Source organism: Lepidochelys kempii, chromosome 21 (genome assembly GCF_965140265.1).
Source record: "Lepidochelys kempii isolate rLepKem1 chromosome 21, rLepKem1.hap2, whole genome shotgun sequence".
NCBI classification, from domain to species: Eukaryota; Metazoa; Chordata; order Testudines; family Cheloniidae; genus Lepidochelys; species Lepidochelys kempii.
In genome coordinates, this window is record NC_133276.1 from 14,683,105 (window position 1) to 14,708,401 (window position 25,297).

At 52.9% G+C, this 25,297-nt stretch overlaps 1 protein-coding gene across 4 annotated transcripts in view; it reads right to left on the minus strand.

Annotated features, from left to right (window-relative positions):
• The window catches only part of LGR6 (leucine rich repeat containing G protein-coupled receptor 6), a 205,712-nt gene that overhangs the window by 40,300 nt on the left and 140,115 nt on the right, over positions 1-25,297 (minus strand). For all 4 annotated transcript variants that reach the window (XM_073320016.1, XM_073320018.1, XM_073320017.1 and 1 more), the window contains exon 6: positions 20,026-20,097. In XM_073320016.1, coding sequence (XP_073176117.1) covers positions 20,026-20,097 — 72 coding nt within the window. The remainder of the gene's footprint in view (positions 1-20,025; positions 20,098-25,297) is intronic.

Genomic DNA, 25,297 nt, shown 5'->3' on the forward strand with positions numbered 1-25,297 from the left:
CTTTTACCATAAATGCCCCTTGAATCTTGGTTGGGGGAGCTCTGGGCAGTCTGGAGTCAGCCACACTGGCCACTGCAGAAGTCACAGAGGTCGCAGGACGTCATGGAATCCGAGACTTCCGTGACCCCTGTGACCAACACAGAGCCCTACTGATGGGATGCCGATGACCTACAACGAAGGCATGAATCATATTGGCAAGAGCATTGGCCAAAGAGGACAGGTACTTCCCAGATTCCTCAGCTCAGGAGCTGCAGCAGTGATGAGCCGCGCAGGAGGGAGACAATGCTGAATATTCAGCGACGCTAATTCTGCGAAGACACGGTAGGAGATCTGTCTCCATAAAGATAAGAACAGCATCTGGGGGTCAATTCCATCCCTGGTGTAACACCACTGCCTTTGTTCTGGGGATAAATTTGGCCCGTCCTGTCTTACCTGTCTTGGTTTTCCTGTGGGTGACAGAACTTGAATTCTTCTCTTGGTTTGTCTTTTGGAAAAGATGGACTGGGTGCAGCTAGGGGGAAAACCTGGCTCTAGGGGAAGTCAGTAGGCATTTCAGCATTGACTTCAGTGGGGAGTCGGTGTCACCCACAGAGTCTTTAGACTTGAAGAGGCCCTTTTTGTGGAGCCAGGATTGGGCAAAGACACTCAAGGAAGTCACGCCTGGCTACAGCACTGGGGCCTTCCCAGCTTTAATCTTCCAGGGATGCTGAGCTGTGCCTCTAAGAGGTACAGAACATAACTTATAGCCTGAGGGGAAGGGAGTGTTTGGGGGGTGGGGGAGAGGAGGGCTGTTGAAGGTACAGGGGCCACCCCCAGGGTCACCGGCATCTCCACAGTGCTGTGTGCCATGACCTCACCCCCAGCCCCACACCAGGCTTGTGACGGGAGCCTCAGAGGGCAGCGTTGTTATGGTTTCCTTCTGTTGTGCCCGTGCTGGGGGGAATCTTCCCGTGGCTGGATTCAGAGATTTTAGGGCCCCTTTATGTTCCTCCGGCCCTGTTATGTGGTGTAAAGAGAGCAGAGAAGGGAATCTCAGCCATGTTTTCTAAAAACTGATGGAAATCTAGTTCCTCCTCTCTGAGCTCAGGTACGCAGGTACCATGATGATGAGTTCAGTATAAAGACAAGAGACAGACAGAGAGATGGATGGGGTGTATGGGGATAGATAGACAGATAGATGTGGTGTATGGGGATAGATAGATAGATAGATAGATAGATAGATAGATAGATAGATAGATAGATAGATAGATGTGGCGTATGGGAAGAGTGAGAGAGCGATCTTGTCCTAGAGTGACTGATAACAACCGTGTCATATGAACAAACTTTATAAAACACCTTGTGAATTTGTTTTCCTCCCTCAGTATTTAAAATTTGTTCAGAAGGGTTAATAATTAGTTCTCTAAAGTTTTTTCTCATCTTCACAGCATTAGGTTCGGTCCTTGCAAAGACATGGGGAAGGCTGCAAGAGCCCATGCTTGCCACCAGGTGGCACTGTACTACAGCTGGGTGCTGCCATGGTGACCTGGGTTGGCCAAAGCCTCCCCCTTGCTCAGGGGAGGGAGAAGTGAGCCAGGTCTGCATTCAGCATCTGTGCATCGTCCACTGCATGAGCTGGGTGCTCTCTGCTGGATGGTGGGAGGCTTTCTCCTTCCAGCCCCCAGCTGGGAAAGGGGATACCATGCCCACCCTGTCTGATGGGAAGATACCGACACACCATCCCTTTCCCATCTTCCCCAGCACCATACGAGTTGAGCTCCACATAAGGAATAAATGATACAGGCCTGACAGGAGGGTGTTTTGCCCACGATCAAGGGCTTTACAGAGCCAAATTGGCCGGCCAAGTGTTTTGGGGAATGGTGTGCAAGAGACATTATAATAAAAATACCATTTCTCTTCACCGAGCTCCAAGACACCAGCTCCAGACACCACAATTGGACTTTTAAGGTGATCATGTCTGTTCCTTTAGTTACAAACAAAACCGCTTAAAGTCACCCCCCAACCCCCAACCCCGGCCTCCGCTGGAGCCATAGCGAGCTGGGTGGGACACTATTTAATACTCATTTTATAGAGTGCCTCTAGCTTCATATTTGCAAGATCTCAACCAACCCTGTTTACTTAGAAATAAAAGCAAATTGACATCAGCGCAGCCCTTATGTCAGACAGTAACTGCCAGGGTGACTTGAAACTGACAATGCGCAGCCTGGAACTATTAATCACTTAAAACAGGCCAGAAAAAGAGGAGGGGGGAAACAAGATAAGTGCAACTCAATTTTCTGCCTGTTACAGGCTATTAGTGGTTCCACAAAGAAAACCCAAACCAAAAATTATATGGAACTATAAATTCTTCCCTAAGCCACAAAACACCAGAGATTTGCAGCTTATACACCTGCTGGGGGAATAAGTTTAGAACCTGGAGGTAAGATGTTTGCTGGTGATGTCAGTCCCCCTGCAAAGCCCAGGATGTCACTCGAACTCCCCAGGAGTCTCCTCAGCAGACCAGGATACTTGATTCGTGCGACACCAGGCATGCCTCAAGGGAGTTATGGCAGTGTGTGCATCCAACTGGCAGCTAACCAGACTGCGGGAAAATTGGGTTACCGGTGGTGCTTGCGGCACTGGTTATGGTGAGCAAATCAAGCATCACTAATTCATAGATTTAAAGCCTGAAGGGCCCATTATGATCATCTGCATAGCACAGGTGAGAGAATCTCACCTGCATCAAGTCCATAGCTTCCGGCTGAGCTTTTAGAGAGAGACACCCAATCCTGATTTAAAGAGTGAATAATAAGGAAGATTAGGATGCCAGCGTGGGTGGTCTGCCCACACCCCATTCTGGCAAGCATCAGCAAGGCTATGCTGATACAGTGCAGAGATAGTCAGTTCCACTGCTCCATAGGCTTTAGAAAAACACAAGGGGTCCCTTCAAAGTGCCAAGGCACTACAGCTCCTTGTAACAACGGGACAAACGCTGCGCTGACTGCAGGTTCAGGGCCTATGCTCATTTCACAGAGGCCACCAAACCGACGTCTCATGACAGCAACTTTGGGTCGCAAGCGGCCACAGCTGGAGTTGAACTGGCAACCTGAAAGTAGCTCATTCCTGGACCACCCAGTCCCATTAAGCCATATTAAATTACCAGCAATGATGATGATTTCATATTTATGTTGTGGTAGCATCTAGAGGCCGCAGCTAGTTTGGGCCCCATGGTGCTGGGTGGTGAGCATAAGAACATAAGAACGGCCAGACCAAAGGTCCATCTAGCCCAGGATCCTGTCTGCCGACAGTGGCCAGTGCCAGGTGCCCCAGAGGGAATGAACAGAGCAGGTAATCATCAAGTGATCCACCCCGTCTCCCATTCCCAGCTTCTGGCAAACAGAGGCTAGGGACACCATCCCTGCCCATCCTGGCTAATAGCCACAGACGGACCTGTCCTCCATGAACGTATCTCGTTCTTTTTTGGAACTTGCTGGCTAAAGGACAAGATATAACAGGTGCGTGAGATAAACCCAGCGGGTCAGGGTGGGAAATAGGGTAAAATAAAAAACAGCCCGTTGCCAGGTCACAACAGGGGTGGAGGGTGGGGGGGTGGAACAGCGATCACAGCCCTCCCCTGCTGAGCCATTACTGAAGTCTTACATGGGCACTGGGGAAGAGGTGAATTTATCCCCCATTGGCACAAACAAAGGCTCGGTGCTGCACAAGACACAGAATGAAGGCAGCACTGGGAGGTGCTTTAGCATGTGCCATCTGGTCTGGCTCCCTGCTTGTGGAAGAAGCAAGTCTGCAGGGGGGTGGAGAATGGAACTGGCTGTTTCTCACCTGTGCAAATGCCTTTCCCTCTACGCAGAACACAGCAAACCCCTGGCAGAGAAAGCACCCACCGTCTGGCCTTGGGGGAAACTGGTCAGAGCGCCCCAGAGCCAGCTTTTTGGCTAGCACAGAGCATTTCTTCCATCCAGGCATTTATTCTTACCAGCCTTGCATGGAAACAGCCCCATCTTTGCCTCGCATAGAGTGTTTGAGTCACTATCCAGGGGTTTACACAGGATTGAAACTTATACTGGAGGGGGAAGGCATCTGTCTGGAGCTCCTGCCTTATACATCTCCAGCTGCTAGTCCCTCTCCATCAGGGCTCTGTTCCCTATTTAGAGATGTAGCAGTGCCCAGAATGTGTCTGCTCCAACCAGTGTTTCTGTCTCTTCTGTAACAGATGAAGGTACGGAATTAAATATGTTTTCAATTCCAACTGCTTTATTTAACAAGCTGGACATAAGCCTTTGAGAGGCAGGCTCTCATGGGGGGTCCCGCAGACACAAGCGCATAGCACTTACAAGACACAAAGGAAATTGATTGCAAAGCACAAAGCAATGGGGACCGCAGTGATTCAGCTCGCAGACTGCTGCACTCTGCCATCCAGAGGGGCTCAAAGCCCCTCAAAGCCAGAGGGGCTCAAAGCCCGACGGACACTTGGTCATTTGCGAAAAGAGTTAGGGGCCATGGGGGCTCTAACAAACCCCTGTTTGTGCAAATTGCTAAAGAGCTGCACCCTGCACTCTGCTCAGGAGAGGAAGAGCAGGGCTGCGCGGCAGTGGGGGGCTGCGGGTTGGGATTGAGGGGCACCGGTAGAGGTGTGCATGCAGAACCCTGAGCTAGAGGGGGCTGTGGGGCAGGACTGAGACACTGGCAGATCGGTGCATGAAGAGCCCAGGACTAGGCTAGCAGGGGGCTGTGATTCATGACTGAGGGGCACTGGCAGAGTTGTGTGTGTGGGGAACCCAGGCCAGGGAGAGCAGAGGGGGCTGCAGTGTGGGACTGGGGGACATGGGCAGAGTTGCGGGGTAGGGAGGCAAGACTGGAGTAGCAAGGGGATTGAAGCTTAGGAGCAAGGTGCGTGGGCAGAGCTGCGCGTGCAATGGGAGATGCATGGTGGAACCTGTCTGCCCACAGCCTGCCTCTCTCTGGTGCCGCTCTAGCCTGAGCTGACTCTTCCTCCCTTTCATGGGCACCAATTCACGCTCACATCTTCTGGGAACAGAGGGCTCATTCCTCCAGCGCGAGCAGCTGCCCTGACTCAGCCGCTCGTTGGCAGGCAGCGCCGAGGCCATCAGCCCGCGCAGGGCTGGAGGGGAATTCCAGGAAGATGAAGCACGGGGGACAAGGAGCCATGTCAGAGCAGCTCTGAGAGCGAAGGGCGTCTTTGGGGAGGTTGCTGGCCTTACTCCAGTCGTTATGAGAAGATCAGCAGCTGGAGAGCTGGAGGGCTGGGACAGGGTAACGCTGGGGGATGGATGGAGTAACACTGGGGAGTTGGGGATGAAGGGATGGGGCAATGCTGGGGAGTTGGGGGGATGGGACAGAGGGTCACAGTGGGGACCTGGCAGTGGGACAGGATGGGGTTCCTCCAGACCAAAGGGGGAAAGACATAGCAATGAGGGTGAGCAGTTACCTCTTGGGATGGGGATCATCATCCCGAACCCTGCCATGGAACATCTCCACCAGCAGGAGCAGCTCAGGGTGGAACATGCGACCCAGTGGGGCAAGCTTACTGTTTCCAGCGCTGCTTGTGCCATGCGGGGTTCTCCTTGCTCCCAGTCCCCAAATATTGCATCTGCCTTGGGGGCAAATTCCAGATCAAAGTGACACCAGGGCGTAGCTCAGCTCCCTCTGCTGGGGTGCCAACACATAGGGGACAAGGGGCCTCACCAAAGATCCTGAGGCAGGAGTGTCAACGGCCCTTGATCAGCGAAGCCAGAGGCTCAGGTTGTGCCCCCAGATACGTGCACACACCAGGCCGGAAGCCAAGGGCCCATGGAAATCAGAGACAGGTCGGGTGGCACGCTGGGCAGGAGCGCTCCCGATGCTACAGTGCATTCGCCAGTTGGCTTCCCTGGCTCCCACTCTCGTTATTCATGGCTATTTACACAGCCCCCAGTCTGCTGTGCCCGGAAGACAGTGGCCCTGAAGACTCACCCTGTACCAGTGGAAGGGAACTCCCTCACAGATGGCCTGTCTCCCTGACTCTGCTTGCATTTCCCCTTTCTCTATGACACCCTGTGCCCCCATACTGCCTTGCTGCTAACAACCCCTCTCCAGCTGCACCCACGGCTGAGCAGATCACGAAGCCAAAGTCTCCGTCAGGGGCCACGGGCGGTGAGTGCTTCACTTTTCTGGGTGCCCAAATTGAGAGGCCCTCCAGGGCTGATTGTCAGGAAGTGCTGAGCTCCCACAGCTCAACCTGGACCGGACGAGGGCGCTCGGCACCTCTGAAAGTGAGGCAGGATGTGTCTCAAGTTGTGACAGATCTGTCATTAACGTGCAATAGCCTAGAGAAACCTTACGGGCTTTTGCCCTAAGAAGACATGTGCTTGCAAAGGATGCACTGTGTGGTGACTTATAAGTGGCACAATTGCATTGTGTACCAGGGCAGAAGTGAAGTAGACCTGCTTAGGCCGACTGTCTTTTGCAGGAAATAACCCAGCGAAGGCAGGGAACTCTTTAGCCTAGAGATACCCTGGTCAGAAGGGAGAGAGCCGTGGGTCTCCACTGCAGAGAGCTGGGCGCAACCCACAGATTTTGACTGCTTGTCGCAGGGATCTTGATTGTGCAGCGGACACTCTAGTGCGCGACAAACTAGGCAGCTGCTTGGGGCGGCAGGTTTCTGGGAGAAGCAATTTTGTTTTTGAATGCTCTGCCGGCGGGACGGAGGGGAGAATGAGAGAGCTGCTAATAAGTGCTGGAAAAAATAGCAACTGAGAGGTCAGCGCATGCTCCCCACTGCTACATGATGAAAATCCGCCCATGCCCAGGTACCAGGGCATGGAGGGTTAGGCACACCGAAGTTTTGCAGACTGTCTAGAGCTGCATCTGCTGACTGTGCACGGCCCAGGGGTCCCGATGGTGCACAGCCCAGGGATTCTGACTGCGTGTGGGCCCAGGGATCCCCATACACCACTGGGGAAGGCAAATTCTGCACTAGTGCCTGGGCATCCTTTGGCAAAAGGCTCCTCCCAGACAGCGACAAGTGCCCCATGTTCCTGAAAGGGTTAAGCCAACCCTGGCCGGGGGCGGGGGGCGAGGGAGGGGGTCTCAGCTGGAAGATTCCCAGCTTCCTCCCTCCTGCTTTCGTGGCCCAGGGCACAGTCCCCCCACCCCACAGAAAATCTAAACATTCAGTGACATCAGTAGGCTCCAGCCCTGCTCTCTGCGTTTCCAAAGCCTGTTTAATTACCCACATAATGGGAGCAGTGCGTTGTGAAAGCCTGTGGTGAGGGCACTTCCTGTGAGGCAAGGTTAGGCAGATCTGACGCCTGGGGCCAGTGGGTTTGGGATCAGCCCTTTCGGGAGACGTTTTTAATTGATGAATGTTTTGTTTTTTTTTTTAAAATAGGGCTTTTAAACAAGGGAAGGTTTGTTCCCTCCAAGTGATTTATCTCCCATCTGTGATTAGAGGAGGAAGTGTCAGAGACTGGGGAGCTGCAGAGATGGGGAACAAGCAGGTCACCCCAGGCAGGTGGGATGAAGCCTGATCTCAGGGCATTGTGTACACTGCCCCGTTGACTGCTCCAACGCACTGGAGAGGCACACACAAGCCCCCGGCTGTAGGGGTGCTGTTTTCTCCAAACCGCTGAGGAGTCCTGGATCCAGGAAAGACCTCAGCATCCTGGAGCTCGCATGGAGGCAGTGGTGGTACGGTCAGGCCTGGGGACGGGGCAGGAATGGGGAAGCTACTTAACGGATGACTCTCCGTGGCCTTCTACGGATGGGTGAAGGGAGAGCCCCACCACCAAAGCCCTGCACGGTCCATGCTATGGGTGATGGGAAGTGTGCTTCAACAAGGGACCGGCCTGTGTGTGTACATGAGGGCAGGGAATGTGCATGTGTTGGTGTGTGTGCGCATGGGGATGCACAGGATGTGGGTGGGTGGGGGGGGGGTGATGTATAGGGTGGGTGTGCATGTGTGTCTGTAAGGGGCATCAGAGAGCAGCTCAGGCCAAAGGCGTAGCTGTTGGTCACGTTCCCTTTTAGCTATCTTCCAAGGCCTGGGGACTGCTCCTCCTTCCCCAGCTCTGCAGGGGGCTGCCATCTCCAGCCACAGGCCTTCAGGGTGCAGTAGGCTAGGGGCCGCTGCCTCCCCCGGTTTTACCACAGTTGGTGGGGGTGGGAGGACAGGAGACACTGATACCAGATCCTGGTACCAGTCCCTCTACCCCAGCCACGGCTCGGCCGCTCCCCAGGCCGCTCCGGGGGCGTCAGGGAGGACTGTCGCTTATTTTCTACCTTTCCCTCCAGTGATTTAGCTGCAGGATCCGCAGAAGCCAGTGAGATCATAGCAGAAACGCTCCGAATCCTGCCCCTGAGCAAGCCCCCCACATAGAGATGCTGGATGTCTATGCCAAAGGGCAGGAAAGGAGCAGCCATAAATCCACCACTCACTCACCTCCCTGCAGGGAGGGTCCTTCTTCACTTCTCCCTCCCCTGTCACTTTATCCCCCTCCTCTCTATTCAGGTCTCCTGAGGTCCCTAAGCTGGGCCCGTCACCCTGGTATCTGAACCCCTTCCAGAGCCGCTCCCAGCTACCCAGAATAGCCCATCCCACTCTACACCAGTCGCTGCCTTTTCTCCCATTCTGCCTCTGGTTTTCTTGCCTCTCCTTTGTCTGGAAGGGGCCTCCCCTACCCCTCTTCGCTCCCCTCCTTTCCCCGCGTTCCTGCGAATCCATGCCCCACCTCTGCTCTTCCGGCCCTCTTTGTTCCCTGCAGCCCCATCTTTCTATGCCCCAGGACACTGCCTGCTCCCCAGCCTTCTTCACCCTCCTCTTGCTCATGTCAGTTCTGTAGCCCTTCGATAGTGCTCTGCAAACACCCATTAGTCCCTCACTTCCTCCCCCGTCAGGTAGATCAGGGACTAGTGGTACCATCCCCATATTAGAGAGGGGGAACGGAGAACTATCCTTCCTTCCTGTTCTCTGCTCCCCTACTCTATTGCCCTGCATTTCCCCTCCCTTCTAAGTCCCCCCCATTCCCTTTTCCGTCCAGTAAGCTAATCCCTCCTGCAGTGAGCCATGGCACCTGACCCCACTCTGCTGGAGTGACCTACCCCTTCCCCTCCCTTTGCCTGCCGGGTCTATTGGGGTGCGTTCTTTGGGGCAGTGCCCTGCGCAACAGGGCCCCGATCTTGGCCGGCCCTCAGGCCTGCCTGCAGCACCAGCCATAACGCACAGTAAGGTGTGCACAGCCACCGCCCGGTTTGCAGTGTCTGAAAGCGAGCCGGGAGCTGAGGGAGAGCTACGCAGGCCCGTGGGCGAGCCAGAGCCGAGCCCTTTCCCTGTCAGTCGGTGCCGTTCGAGGGCTCCAGCCAATGCCAATTTTCAGTTGAGAGGCATCCAAGTTCACAGACATGCCACCCACCTCCCCTATTAGCATAACAGAGGCCCTGCTGGCTTGCCGAAACCCGTCTCCTTGCCATGGATGTGACGAGAGTCGGCACCCCGGGCCACAAACGCCCCTTCTCACAGCTTTGGCATAAGAAGCTTTGTCTTCTGTGCAGGGCCGGATTAACCTTTTGTAGGCCCGGCGCCAAAAATATTTGTGGGTGCCCATGGAGGCAATGGAGCCTGGCACGGGGAGGTCAGTCCCCAGACTGAGAGGCCAACCAGGCCCCCTGCTCTGCCCAGCCCAGTGCGAGAGCACTATTTACAACCCAGCAGTTGCCAGATGCACAGGGGCCCTGTGATGCCAGCGTGCCCCTTCCCCTGTGGGGGCAGGCCCATGCCACGCCACACAGCCCCCCGCCCAACACCCCTCCGACTCCCTATGACCAGAGCCCCCCCAGACCCACTATGCCCAACGCCCCCCCAACCTCCCCCAGAAATGCACAGTGCCCTGCACAACACCACCCCTGCCCAGCGCCCCCAACAGAACCCCCACTCCTTAGTGCCCCAACACATACACATTTTCCCCACCCCCTCATGGCCCAGCACCCCCCCAGATTTCCCAGAGACCCCCTCCCCCACGCCCTGCCTCCTGGCCGCACTCACCGGAGCTGCTGGGAGGCGACTGTGTCTGTGGGCTGAGCCCGGGGCCGGGAATCGCTCCGGCCCCTCGGGAGTGGCACGATCAGCCAGGCCAGGGTCTGCCCCAGCCGGGCTCCCTCAAGACGCACTTGCCTGGAGGGGCCCAGCCAAGCCCCCCACACGCCGAGACTGGCCAGGCTTCTGCACCATTCCCGGGCGGCTCAGCTCCGGGGAGCCAGGTGGGGCCCCACAACCAGAGGTGCACTGGGGTCCTGCCTGGGGGCAGAGAGGAGCCCTCGGCCAGCTGGTGGGCAGGCCGAGAGGAGCAAGTGATGGGCAGGGGGAGCCAGTGGGGTGTCGGGGCGCAGGGCAAGCAGAGCAGGCCGGGGCCCCTTCTGAGCATGGGCCCGGCTCCATGGAGCCACTGTGAACCCGGCACTGCCTCTGTGGCAACATCATAACAGGATGGAGGCAAAAATCTCTCCCCTCCCTCAGCTGCCCTCCTCACATTGCAATGTGGGTTCCCGTGAAGAACAAGAGACCCCCCCCCACCCCGCTCTGGGGCGGCAGGGGGGATGGGCAGCTGCAGAAGCGGGCTGGGTGATCGAAACTCGGGTTAACGTGTGTGCATTGCCCCAGCGCTGTACGGTTTGTGTTTTACAGCCCCGAACATGGTACGTTTTACAAGGCCACCGGGACTCGCTACCCAGGATAACGCTGTGGCTGGCGTCTGAGCTTCTGACATTCCTCACTTCTGCTCTTTCCAAAGCTTGAGGTTTCCCTTAGCACCACTTGGCTCCTTCCTGTCACCTCCTGCAATCTCAACCCAAAGCCTCCTGCTCTACGCTTCTGCCCTCTACTCTCACCATAACCCAACCTTGCCTTTACAGTGGGAGCTACCAGCTGCTGGCTTTCGCCTTCTGTTGTTCCTAGTGTGGTTCATTGTTTTCTTAGGAACTCTTGCCCAGCTCTCTGGCACTGAAGGAGGCATCTTTTGCTCTTCACACAGCAGCCATACCACGCAGAAAGTACACAGCTCAGTGGAGTCCACATAACTGTGTTTACTAACGATACACAATAGATATGCCAGGCCTCACTACAGCTTCTAGAACACAGTGAGCACCATTAGAGGGCTCACAACCTATTTAAAGGAATACTACCCTTTTCTCATACTCACACCAAAGGTGCTATATAAAGAATGTGTCACATAAGGTGAACAGCAGAGAGGCTAACAGAGGGAGTTTGCCTGGGATCTGTCTGAGAGGAGGTACGCTAAGGGCTGCATTAGGGGGGTTGTGTTGGTGAGTATCTGAGTGTCTATTGCGGGGACAGTTTGACCGTGTGTTTGATTGTTTGAAAAGTGTGAATTGGGAGTGCTTTGTTCCGTGTGAGCCTTGAGTGGGCCTGACTGTTATAAAAAGCCAGTCAGCTGCAAACCAGCTGAGCGGCAAACAGCAGAGAGGCTAACAGAGGGAGTTCGCCCGGGGAGAGCCCACTGAGGCTTACGTCTTGCAAGCTTCTCTGAGTAGTTACTACAACTCCTGAGGAAGCTCGTAGAAGGAAGGTAATATGGATGGGGAGTGTTCAGCTGTTGTGACCTGCACTGGATGTGCCACGTTTGTCTTTCTTCCACAGGACAGAAGCGACTTTGTCTGTACAAAGTGCAAGCTGGTCTCCATATTGGAAGAGACGGTTCAAGGTCTGGAGAAACAGGTATCGACCCTGCGTTGCATAAGAGAAACTGAAGATTTCCTGGACGGACATCAGAATATGCTTCTACGGACACAATGTTCTGAAGATTCAGAGCCGGCTGCGCAGCAGGGACAGGAGGATGGTGAAGAAATTTGGCAGCATGTGACCTCCAGAAGAAGATAGGGGAGCATCCATGTACCAGCAGCGCAGATACAGGTAAGTAACCATTTTCATGTTCTCTCCACAGGTACTAAGGCGGAGAGTGGACTAGATGACACATCTGAGGGAAGGGAGCAGAAGGAGACTTCGCCGATTGGAAGGCATGAGATGCCCTGTCCTAGGGTTGGGGGTTCCACGACCACTGCTCCCAAGAGAAGGAAGCGGGTGGTGGTGGTCGGGGACTCTCTCCTCAGGGGGACTGAGTCATCTATCTGCCGCCCCGACCAGGAAAACCGAGAAGTCTGCTGCTTGCCAGGAGCTAAGATTCGCGATGTGACGGAGAGACTGCCGAGACTCATCAAGCCCTCGGATCGCTACCCCTTCCTGCTTCTCCATGTGGGCATCAATGATACTGCCAAAAATGACCTTGAGTGGATCACCGCAGACTACGTGGCTCTGGGAAGAAGGATAAAGGAGTTTGAGGCGCAAGGGTGTTCTCCTCCATCCTCCCCGTGGAAGGAAAAGGCCTGGGTAGAGACTGTTGAATCGTGGAAGTCAACCAATGGCTACACAGGTGGTGTCGGAGAGAAGGCTTTGGATTCTTCGACCATGGGATGGTGTTCCAAGAAGGAGGAGTGCTAGGCAGAAACGGGCTCCACCTAACGAAGAGAGGGAAGAGCATCTTCGCAAGCAGGCTGGCTAACCTAGTGAGGAGGGCTTTAAACTAGGTTCACCGGGGGAAGGAGACCAAAGCCCTGAGGTAAGTGGGAAAGTGGGATACCAGGAGGAAGCATGAGCAGGAGAACACAAGAGGGGAGGGCTCCTGCCTCATACTGAGAAAGAGGGATGATCAGCGAGTTATCTCAAGTGCCTATACACAAATGCAAGAAGCCTGAGAAACAAGCAGGGAGAACTGGAAGTCCTGGCACAGTCAAGGAATTATGATGTGATTGGAATAACAGAGACTTGGTGGGATAACTCACATGACTGGAGTACTGTCATGGATGGATATAAACTGTTGCGGAAGGACAGGCAGGGCAGAAAAGGTGGGGGAGTTGCACTGTATGTAAGAGAGCAGTATGACTGCTCAGAGCTCCGGTATGAAACTGCAGAAAAACCTGAGAGTCTCTGGATTAAGTTTAGATGTGTGAGCAACAAGGGTGATGTCGTGGTGGGAGTCTGCTGTAGACCACCGGACCAGGGGGATGAGGTGGACGAGGCTTTCTTCTGGCAACACATAGAAGTTACTAGATCACAGGCCCTGGTTCTCATGGGAGACTTCTATCACCCTGATATCTGCTGGGAAAGCAATACAGCGGTGCACAGACAATCCAGGAAGTTTTTGGAAAGTGTAGGGGACAATTTCCTGGTGCAAGTGCTGGAGGAACCAACTAGGGGCAGAGCTCTTCTTGACCTGCTGCTCACAAACTGGGAAGAATTAGTAGGGGAAGCAAAACTGGATGGGACCCTGGGAGGCAGTGATCATGAGATGGTCGCGTTCAGGATCCTGACACAGGGAAGAAAAGAGAGCAGTCGAATACGGACTCTGGACTTCAGAAAAACAGACTTTGATTCCCTCAGGGAACTGATGGGCGGGGTCCCCTGGGAGAATAACATGAGGGGGAAAGGAGTCCAGGAGAGCGGGCTGAATTTTAAAGAATCCTTATTGAGGTTACAGGGACAAACCATCCCGATGTGTAGAAAGAATAGTAAATATGGCAGGCGACCAGCTTGACTTAACAATGAAATCCTTGCTGATCCGAAACACAAAAAAGAAGCTCACAAGAAGTGGAAGATTGGACAAATGACCAGGGAGGAGTATAAAAATATTGTTCAGGCATGCAGGAGTGAAATCAGGAAGGCCAAATCACACCTGGAGTTGCAGCTAGCAAGGGATGTTAAGAGTAACAAGAAGGGTTTCTTCAGGTATGTTAGCAACAAGAAGAAAGTCAAGGAAACTGTGGGCCCCTTACTGAATGAGGGAGGCAACCTAGTGACAGAGGATGTGGAAAAAAATAATGTACTCAATGCTTTTTTCACCTCTGTCTTCACAAACAAGGTCAGCTCCCAGACTGCTGCACTGGGCAGCACAGCATGGGGAGAAGGTGACCAGCCCTCTGTGGAGAAAGAGGTGGTTTGGGACTATTTAGAAAAGCTGGACGAGCACAAGTCCATGGGGCAGGACGCGCTGCATCCGAGAGTGCTAAAGGAGTTGGTGGATGTGATTGCAGAGCCATTGGCCATTATCTTTGAAAACTCATGGCGATCGGGGGAGGTCCCGGATGACTGGAAAAAGGCTAATGTAGTGTCCATCTTTAAAAAAGGGAAGAAGGAGGATCCTGGGAACTACAGGCCAGTCAGCCTCACCTCAGTCCCTGGAAAAATCATGGAGCAGGTCCTCAAAGAATCAATCCTGAAGCACTTGCATGAGAGGAAAGTGATCAGGAACAGTCAGCATGGATTCACCAAGGGCAAGTCATGCCTGACTAATCTAATTGCCTTCTATGATGAGATAACTGGCTCTGTGGATGAGGGGAAAGCAGTGGACGTGTTATTCCTTGACTTTAGTAAAGCTTTTGACACTGTCTCCCACAGTATTCTTGCCAGCAAGTTAAAGAAGTATGGGCTGGATGAATGGACTATAAGGCGGATAGAAAGTTGGCTAGATTGTCGGGCTCAATGGGTAGTGATCAATGGCTCCATGTCTAGTAGGCAGCTGGTATCAAGTGGAGTGCCCCAAGGGTCGGTCCTCGGGCCGGTTTTGTTCAATATCTTCATTAATGATCTGGAGGATGGCGTGGATTGCACCCTCAGCAAGTTTGCAGATGACACTAAACTGGGAGGAAAGGTAGATACACTGGAGGGTAGGGATAGGATACAGAGGGCCCTAGACAAATTAGAGGATTGGGCCAAAAGAAATCTGATGAGGTTCAACAAGGACAAGTGCAGAGTCCTGCACTTAGGATGGAAGAATCCCATGCACCGCTACAGACTAGGGACCGAATGGCTCGGCAGCAGTTCTGCAGAAAAGGACCTAGGGGTTACAGTGGACGAGAAGCTGGATAGGAGTCAACAGTGTGCCCTTGTTGCCAAGAAGGCCAATGGCATTTTGGGATGTATAAGTAGGGGCACTGCCAGGAGATCGAGGGACATGATCGTTCCCCTCTATTCGACATTGGTGAGGCCTCATCTGGAGTACTGTGTCCAGTTTTGGGCCCCACACTATAAGAAGGATGTGGAAAAATTGGAAAGCGTCCAGCAGAGGGCAACAAAAATGAATAGGGGTCTGGAACGCATGACTTATGAGGAGAGGCTGAGGGAGCTGGGATTGTTTAGCCTGCAGAAGAGAAGAATGAGGGGGGATTTGATAGCTGCTTTCAACTACCTGAAAGGGGGTTCCAAAGAGGATGGCTCTAGACTGTTCTCAGTGGTGGCAGATGACAGAACAAGGAGTAATGGTCTCAAGTTGCAGTGGGGGAGATTTAGGTTGGATATTAGGAAAAACTTTTTCACTTGGAGGGTGGTGAAGCACTGGAATGCATTACCTAGGGAGGTGGTGGAATCTTCTTCCTTTGAGGTTTTTAAGGTCAGGCTTGACAAAGCCCTGGCTGGGATGATTTAGTTGGGGATTGGTCCTGCTTTGAGCAGGGGGTTGGACTAGATGACCTCCTGAGGTCCCTTCCAACCCTGATATTCTATGATTCTAAGGTCTCTTGAGCTCTGCGATTTATCCCCAGTCTCCTTGGGAGTCTTAGCAGACAGTCCCCAAAACATGCTCATCTCAAAGAGCTTCCCAGCCTAAACCTTGGCTCCATGGCTGTTCCCCTACTGGGGCTTCTTGCCCCAGCCCTGTTGTGTCTGTGTGGCTTCTTCATGTGTATTCTCCTATCTGGAGAATACTGGCGACACGCCTCACTGGGTTTTTCCAAGAGGCTTGGAACACATACCAAACCACATAGGAGACAGAGGTTTTATCTTCCCTCCTGTTATCTTGCATGAGAGATGTCTAAATAATGAAGATTTGGGATAGCCAGAGGGGGAAATACTCTTCTAGTAAGCAGCTCACACGAAAACCTTCGAGAGTAATAACTGGAGATAGACCAACATCAGAGTAGCAAGGCTGTGGAGGAAACGTTTTCACCTCGCTGCTTTCTCCTGCCATGGTTTGGTGTCCGTGCCTTCCTGAGCAGCTGGGACAGGGGGGTCTGCTGCTCCAGCAGGGCTACAACAGGTCATTGCACATCTCTTGTGAAGGGGGCAATGCACGGCTGCCCTGGCTCTGTGGGGCACTACTCATTAGGCTGGCAGAGGAGGGGAACTCAACAACCCCACTTTCTCTTTACCTCTTTCCAGGTGATTAGTGCAGCAGTGTCTGGTCAAAGGGAGCTCTCACTGTGATCTGTCTGTGCACAGACTGGGCACGCAGAGGAGAATTCCTGAATGCCCCCAGCTCCCAGCTGCGGAGGGATTGCACAGAGCAATCGGAGCCATTTCTCTCTTGAATCTAAAAAAGGACTTCTCAAACTTCATTGCACTGCGACCTGCTTCTGACAACAAAAATTACTACACGACCCCAGGAGGTGGGACCAAAGCCTGAACCACCGCCCCAGGTAGGGAAGGGGTCAAAACAGAAGCCCAAGGGCTTCAGCCCCAGCCAGGGGGCCTGTAACCTGAGCTCTGCCACCCAGGGCTGAATCCCTCGGGCTTTGGCTTGGGCCTCAAGCCCCAGCAAGTCTAAGCCATCCCTGAAGACCCCAGTAAAATGGGGTCATGACACACTTTGGGGTCCCAACCCACAGTTTGAGAACTGCTGATTTAAAAGATCTGATTGTATTTGACAAAGTACAGTCCCTCTCCCTGCCTATCCTGGCCAATCCAGCTGTCTAGACATGGTGGGGAATCTCTGGCTTTGGGAGCTGGGTAACTAGCTCCCATCAGTGCCTTTGAAAACCCCACCCAAAATGTCTTTACCTCTGCTGAGCTTTAGAAGTAATAGCCATAACAACATGGCACATGGCTCCATATCTGCAATGGAACAAAATGCACCTCTTGGAAACACCAGAGCAGGTTCTGCTCTGAGCAACATTCTGGCCATCTCCTTGACTTCACTAAGGTTACACCCATAAAACAACTGGGAGCAGAATTTGGCCCACGAAATACTGAAGAATAGGTTAAATACTACATGTGAGATTAGCAAAATATCCCCAGCCTGTACTGGAGGCAAGAGGAAGAAGTTTAAAGGAGGTGTCCAAAGGGGAGGCAGTGTGGGCTAGTGGCTAGATCACAGAATGCTCCCTCAGTGCCCCACAGCACAAGGGGCGAGCTCCCACTGCTACACCTCTTTTGTGGAGTGCAGCGCCAATCGACCAGCCCTGCCCTTTCGGGGACAAGGGGTGCCCCCCAGTGGTGCAGTCAGGAACTGTGATTGCAACAGGCCAGGGGAGTGCATGGACAGAAGCTCCGGGCACTCTCCTTATCCTCACACCTGCGCACCCCAGGTAGGAGCCAGGAAGAAAGGAGGAGACGCAACAAGGGGGCTCCTTGGATCAGTGGACAAAGCAACGAATCTCCAGCCGCAGAGGCGGTGCCTAACTGGTAATTCCCTGCGAGGGCAGGAGATGAGGGAGACAAAGAGAGGGGAAGGACAGCGTGGGGAGCTTCCTCAGCCTATTTCCATGCTATGCCTGTTTCCTAGATCAATGGTCTCCTGGACTTTGACACTATCAATTTCCCCTGCTGTCGAGCTCTGCACAGGAGAGGTGGCAGAGAGCCAGCGGGGCTGGGTTATGCCAGGTTGGCCTGAGCAGGAGGCTGGTGTAACGTATGCTGCTGTCACATGGTTCCTAGGGGCTTTGTGGAGCGCCTCTCTCCCATCTCCACCAGCTACTTTACAGCTAGACTCTGTCCCCTTGGTGCTGCCTGAAGGGCACCGGGAATCTGGAGCAATGTACGTGCCAGTCCAAGGAAAGGTGTCACCTGGGGCTTGAAACCAATCCGGACAATGGAATAGCTGGAGCCTGCTGACCAGTGGGCGGCTCTTGGCCATGAATGCGAGATTCCTTGATGCCTCCATCATGTAATCGTCGCAGCAAACTGCTCCGGCTTTGCCTGCCACGCACACAAACCCCGGACAGTGGGAAATGAGCTCTACGCACAGAGATTTCTCTTCTCTCAGCTGGTCTCCGATGCTTTTCCCCTCTGTTTTACACTGGGTGTTATGGTTTTTGGGGGCGGGGGGAGGGGGGATTAGGGGAGACTGTAAACCATGAAGGTTCCATCTGGTCCACACTGACATCATCCAAGCAAACAGTTGCACGTAAAGAACTGCCAGAAGCAGGCCCTAGGCAGGGCTGGTGATCAGATACCATGGTGAGGGGCCCACATGGAACACTTGGACAGACAGCAGAGACGTCATGTTGACGGCAGCCTCCCGTCACCCCTTGTGCGACTCAGCTTCCTTTCACTGATCTATAATGTGCCTGTCTGAAAATCTAACCTAGCCTCTCTTTTTCTCGGTACGTGCCCCACACCCACGGCCATGTTAACCGAGTACCTCGTGGTTCCATTATAAGTACACACCGACACGTCCAGTGGAAATCTGGAGGAGACCCCCCCCCGCCCCAAGCCACCAGTACCAAAGTCTAACCCCCTCCTCCCTGTTCTGGGTGCCTCGGGCTCTGTCGGTCCAAATGCAAGGGAGAGTGTTTCCTGAGACCGCCTTGCCCCCAGCCCTCTGGGGAGCACACCTAGGGACCATGGCCCAGCTCCTCAAAAGTATTTAGGCCCCAGTGGGAGTTAGGCACCTAAATACCTTTGAAGATCTGGGCCCAGCAATTTGTCTGCAGTATCTAAGCAGCTTCCCGCTAAGCACGGAAAACGCCCTGTCTCTCTGAGTGACACTTTTATGACAGGACATGTCCTCTCTGTTTATTCCCATGCCCTTCCCCTTCTTTCGTTGGGTTCTGCCCAAGGCCAGCACAGCGGGAGAGGTTTCTGTGCAACTGAGGGCAAGAAGCCGCCTCCTCAGACATTTTGGAGCCCTGATTTATTTGCTTGTTTGTTTGTTTTTCACATGAGGCCAGTGTATGGTCCATTAAACCCGGGCTGTTCACAGGGCAGCCACATGGACTCCTGGGCGAGGCTTTTCGCTCTCTCCCGCAGTTCAGCAACACCCCAGTGCCGGTAGCTAGGAGCAGTCCTGTTTTCTGATGGAGTTCCTGTCCTACAGCAGGATCCACGCCTGACTTACAAGAACCTTGGAGTCTATGCTAATGCTAGCCTGCCTGCAGGACAGACTATACCGGAGAATTTGTCTGTTTTGTCATCGTTATTATTATTAAGAATCATGGTTATTACAATAGTGGCTAGGGACCAACCAAAACCAGGGCTCTATTGCGCTAGATATTGTACAGCCGAAGCAAGAGACAATCCTTGAACTGTCGGGTGGCATGAAATGCTGGTAAAATACCTTGGCCAAGATTTTGCAGACCTGGCCACTGATTTTTTAACCGGCCTTAATTTTTGGGTGTCCAGCCTGAGACACCTTAGTGGCCCTGATTTCCAGACGGTGGGAGAGTGAGCAGGGATAGCGCGTGAGGTGTTGACAGCTGGGTAGCTGAGGCTGACAACTGGTGAACAGTTAGGTGCATACTCGGGGGGCAGTGACGTGATAAGAGACCAGGACAGAGCAGCAGATCATGAGAAAGGGCATCATGCCGTACCCCTGTGGGGGTGTAGCCAGTGCGTTCGGGGCATGGTCCGGCTCCCCAACCTGGTTAGCAACTGTATGCATGCCAGGCCCTACAGTCTGTGGGGGAATAATGGAGCTGGAGAGCCGTTAACAGGCTATGAGACCCAGTGGAATGGCTCCGTCTCAAAGCGCTTTTCTCCAGGGCCTGCAGTTACAAGAAGGAAGCAAAATAATAGAACACGAAGCAGCAAACAGGCTGCAGGACACGCCAGCTCCTTCCAGTAACTCCACGTTTAATTGGAACTCCCCTCCGAGGCACACTCCCCATCCCCCACGCACCTGTGCCAGGGGAGGCTGTGGCTGCGCTTAGCCCCTGGGCCTGGCATGGATACACACATCGCCCATGCTGGCTCCGCACAGAGCCCTTCGCAGAGGGCATTATTCCCCGCCGAAGAGAAAACGGGCGACTCACAGGGTTTCCAGGCTGTGCAACCCTTCGAAGCTGTTGATCCCCAGGCTCTGGATCCGGTTGTTGTGCAGATGCCTGCAGAGAAAACGGAGAGGCTTAAAGGGGGTCGAACTCAACTGGCCTTTCTCCAGCAGTCCCTGAGCGGCGACTATGCAGGGGTGCTCGGAGAGCTGAGTGCGGCTGAGCACGCGAAGGGCACCGGGGCAGGAAATACACCTTGCAGAGACTCGCTAAACCACTAGGCTCTCAGGATGGACACAGGGTGCTGCAAACAAGAGCGAGGTATATAAAAGCCAGGGCTGGCGTTAGGGGGTAGCAAGCAGGGCAATTGCCCGGGGCCTCACACCGCAGGGGGCACCACGAAGCTAAGTTGCTCAGGCTTCGACTTCAGCCCCGGGTGGTGGGGCCCCTGGCTGAAGTCCCACGCAGCTGGGCTTTGGCTTTCTGCCCTGGGCCCTAGCGAGTCTGAGGCTGGCCATGCTTGGAGGAACCCCCGAAACCTGCCTGCAGCCCCCCAGGGAATGCCAGATCCCTGGCTGAGAACCACTGAGGTGGATGATACAGCATAGAGCCCATGTTCAGTGGCCTATTTTCTTCTTAGTAAGTGGGTGTGCCCTCCGTTCTCTCTAACGAACGTACTCTCTACCACAGTAGGCCCCGTTCTGGGTGGAGGTTCTTGGAGCCCTTTTCCCTTCAGGAGAAAGGCACAGAAGTGAGTCTGAGCGAGCTGGAGGGGTCTAAGCCAGTGTTACCGAGACACTTGGGACTAGAAGCTAGTGTGTGTTACAGCAGCTCAGCACGCTCCCATGCACCACCTCTGAATCTGGCCCTTTCTGGGACACCGTCCTGTGAACTGCCTTTCCTGCCACACATTCAGTTTGCACAAATGACACTCAGTTTGCACAGCCACTCAGTGCCAAGCTGCACAACTGCAACACGGACAAAAGAGCTTCCTGCCCAGCTCATGCATCACATGCAACGTGCACCACCGTGGGATCTACAGCAGAGATTTCCCAAGCTCCTTAATGGGTTTTCCCACTTCATTTGACTAGGAAGCCCTGGGCTTTGAAAAGCTCAAGCCAACACTGCTAACACATGTTGGGCCCTATGCGATCAAGCACCTTCAACAACCATTCATAGCTTCAGGCCCCATGGGTGGATCCAAGTAGACTAAGCAAAGGCCTCCTTCTTCTGCAATGAATGTTACAATACCGATGGTCCAAAGCCCTGTCCTCATTCGCATCCCCCGCCCCACTGATCTCAATGCATGGGTGGATTTACTTAGAAGTGTTTAAAAAAAAAAAAAGACAATAAAACCTCTGAGCCCCATGAGTCTTGGTCTTTTAGTTCAATGCCATGATGTCTACAGTCACAGCTTTATTATCTCTTGCTTGCAGAAAGATGGAAATACTTCCAGATTTAGACTTCTGGATTTACTCCAGTTTGACTGCAATCGAGGTTATCTTCAGTTTAATGCTTTAAAAATGTCTAACCCCGGAGCCGAGTGGCTAACGTGACATTCTGGTGTGCATTATCCACACTGAATCAACAAAGCTTACCCGTTTTTCTCCTCTCTTCATTGTCTTTTGTCCCAGTGCCACGTATTGTGCAGTGGGTGTGTTATTTCTGATGCTCGAGGGCCCATGCATTATGAAACCCTTCTGGGCTAATGCTGCTGCTGGAAATCCTTGTGCCATCTCTATTGTAAGGGCAGTAAAGTCTCCGGTGTTACATCTGCCCTTGAGAGCCCAGGCATGGTACAGTCCCATGGGTTCCCATTGGGATGTCCTGTGTGTTATTTCTGTGGCCATGTCTACACTTCAGGGACTACAGAGGCACAGCTATGTCACTGTAGCCACACCAGTATCACCCCATCGGGTAGACCTAGCTTCCAGGCTCTAGGAAAACCACTTCCCTGAGTGATGGTAGCTAGGTCGATGGAAGCAGTCTGCGATTGGCCTAGCTGTGTCTACCCTGAGGCTAGGGCATCATAGTTACAGTGTTCAGAGGGGTGGATTTTTCACAACCCCAAGTGCCGGAGCTATATCAACCTACATTTTAAGTGCAGGCCAGGCCTCTCTCTTCGTTTCTGGCAAAACCAGGATCTGTGTTACTGGATTCTTCCTTCCAAGTTGTCAGCGGCTGTCTGAGTGTGTGCATGAGTGTGCGTGGGTTTTAGCCAGCTGACTCCCTTTCCAGGCAGTGAGTGCCCCCCTGGCTGAACCAAGGCACAGCACTCCAGAATCCTACTCCAATGATCTTTTCAGTCCAGACAGATGGATCCCGGGTGCCCCGGAGACATGCTGTAAAGCAGAGAAGGCAACACCCAGGGGACACCCAGACTGTGAGTCCTTGCTCACCTGAGTAGTGCCCTTGATTCCAGTGGGGATCCTCACATGAGTAAGGACTCACCAGCCTAGTAGCAGCTCAGGGGGACAGAATATTTGCTGTGGTCCACTTCAGTAGATCGGTCCATTTTATGTGCCTGGGGCCTCGCCCCTGATAAATACCAAGCCCCTCACATTCAGACACAGACAGACTCTGCATCCGCTGTGATTTAAAGCATTAATCTATTACCATCGATCTATTCCCCAACCTATGGTGTCCTGGAATACAGCCTCTTTAAAATGGCCTGGGGCCGCGCTAGCAGGTGGATCAATGACATTGGTGTTTCTTGTGCTTGCTCTAAATCTGCCTTGGCTCAGAGAAAAAATTCTCTCCCTGCACCTGGATTTGAGTGCAGGAAGTATCACCGAGCACACACTGTTCCCAAAGCCAAATGTTCCACGGTAAAAGCAGGAGGGTTTAGGAGCCGGGGAGGAAGCAGGCTCTGCGTGGTAGTTAAATGAAGGGCTGTGAGGATCGGAGCGCAGTTTGGAAACCAGCTTGACTCTCCCAGAAAAGCACATTTCCATCCAGTGATTCTGATGAGAACACACAGATTCTGGGGAGACACGAGGGTGGGGCCGTGCAGCAAAATTTACTGTCTGCTCCCAGAGGTAAGTGGGGGAGAAGAAAAAGCAGCTGCAAGAAAACTTGGCTCAATTGTGATTCTCCGAGGAGGAGAAAGATTTAGATAAAACTCCAAGTCAGGAGATTAGAGGAGCTATTTCTCTTTGTCACAAAAAAATATGTTCCCCGTCCAGATGGTTTCCTCCGCCACATTTTATGGGGCATTTTCAGATCAAGTTGCCCTTACATCACTTTGGGCTTTCACACTAAGATGACGCCAGTCATTTGAGTCCCTCTGACCCTGGATAATGCTCTCACCAAGCCAAATGTTTGGATCTACTGTAGCTATTGCCTCACTGCATGTTCCCAGGGATGGGGGAAGCCAAAAGAGTGAGGTGCAAAACAAAACCCCCAATCCTCTAGTGCATCTGTTCATTTGAAATGACAAGCATGGGCATGAGGAAACAGGAAAGACAGGGCTTGCAATTCAGGTAGCAGGGACATTTCTAGACTGTTCTCAGTGGTAGCTGATGACAGAATGAGGAGTAATGGTCTCAAGTTGCAGTGGGGGAGGTTTAGGCTGGATATTAGGAAAAACTTTTTCACTAGGAGGGTGGTGAAGCACTGGAACGGGTTACCTAGGGAGGTGGTGGAATCTCCTTCCTTTGAGGTTTTTAAGGCTCGGCTTGACAAAGACCTGGCTGGGATGATTTAGTTGGGGATTGGTCCTGCTTTGAGCAAGGGTTTGGACTAGATGACCTCCTGAGGTCCCTTCCAACCCTGATATTCTACAATTCTATGATTCTAGATGTGCTGGGTCTGCAGCTGTGGACCTCGTTTCCCCTGGGATCCAGCCCCAAATTACTCACCTTCCAGGCCTGGCATGTGACGTATTAAGTAGCATTCCCTAGGAGGGGCTGGCAGAGAGCCGTACAGAATGCAGAGCTTTCATTTGGACAGACAGGTTGGGGAAATGAAGGTCTTGTTATGCATCCTCTCTCATCTCAGGCAGTCTTAACAGAGGCATCCTGGCCAGTGTTCTACACCTTTACAGGGCATCACAAAGAGAAACAAATAGGTAACATCTTCCCACCCACCCATGTGCATACGCCTTGACTTGGAACATTCATGGCTTTAAAAACAGCAATCTTCCTCCTATGGGGCCAGATTCTGCTTCCCTGACTCCTGTTGGGTAGCAGCTTTCTCAACCAGTCCTTCCATCCATTTCAAGGGGACCACTTGAGGAGTAAGGTAGCACTGAATGTCCTAGATAGAGTTTAATCCGGGCAGCGCTCCATCTCCAAGGAGACAACGTCCCTTTGGGATGTGCCATCATGATAACTGAATGTGAGTAAAGGTGGAAGAATCTGGTCATTCATTAGGACCAGAAATCAAGCCCGACTGGATTTTTCTAGGTTTAGAAATGTTTGAGCTGCAGGATCCCATCAGTTTCATTCAGGCCATATCAGTGAAGAGGAATGAAACGAAGACTGAGCCGGTTTTGCTTAAACTTGGCTTGAAGACGTTTGGAGATCAAGCAAAGAGAAATCCAGCAGATCTGCCTGAAACAGGGATCCAACTCATTGAGGAGTCAGCGTTGGTTTCCCCACTGGTGTGGCATCCAGAAGGAACGCTGAGAGTTTACATTGGCATGCGGGTAGCATGCATCACTGTTGCTGTCTGCACTTTGAAATGGGCTTCCTCCCCTGCGAGCACATGCACTCTGCTGAAAAGAGGCATGTTTTGTTGTTGAACATGTTTCTCTCCATCAGAAAAGCAAGCAGGAGAGATACAGCCTTGCATCTGCGGTGACTGCACTGCAGTCTGGGAAACTGGAAAGGCACATCAGGAAAAAATTACAGGAGCCACCTGCCTCCAATAAAGAACAAATAGCAATTCCCGATGGAGGGGGGGGTGTCTCTCGTCCTATTAAAAGCTCTCTAAACAGGCTGTAGCCCTGCACCCTATTAAAACAGGATTTATTCCAAATTCTCCTTTCGGAAGTCTTCTGGCAAATCGTTTTCCTTTTCATTCTTATTTTCAAATAAGTTTTCCTGTGGGTGAAAGGAGCCCCAGAGAACAAAGTCCTGTGTCTAGCAACAAGCATGGCACAGACAGTAGCAGTGCAAGCTTCCCCTGCCGCTTGGAAGTCTCTGGGGAAGAGAGCAGCTTGGTCTTTCTGCCTATTAAGTGCAACAACTACAAACAAGGGGAAAGAATTAGTGCCAATGATACCAGTCTGTTAAGAACCCTAGGATGTATCAACAGGGGAGTAGTGAGTAAGGAGGTGATTTTACGTCTGGTGGGACCAATACAAGAATAC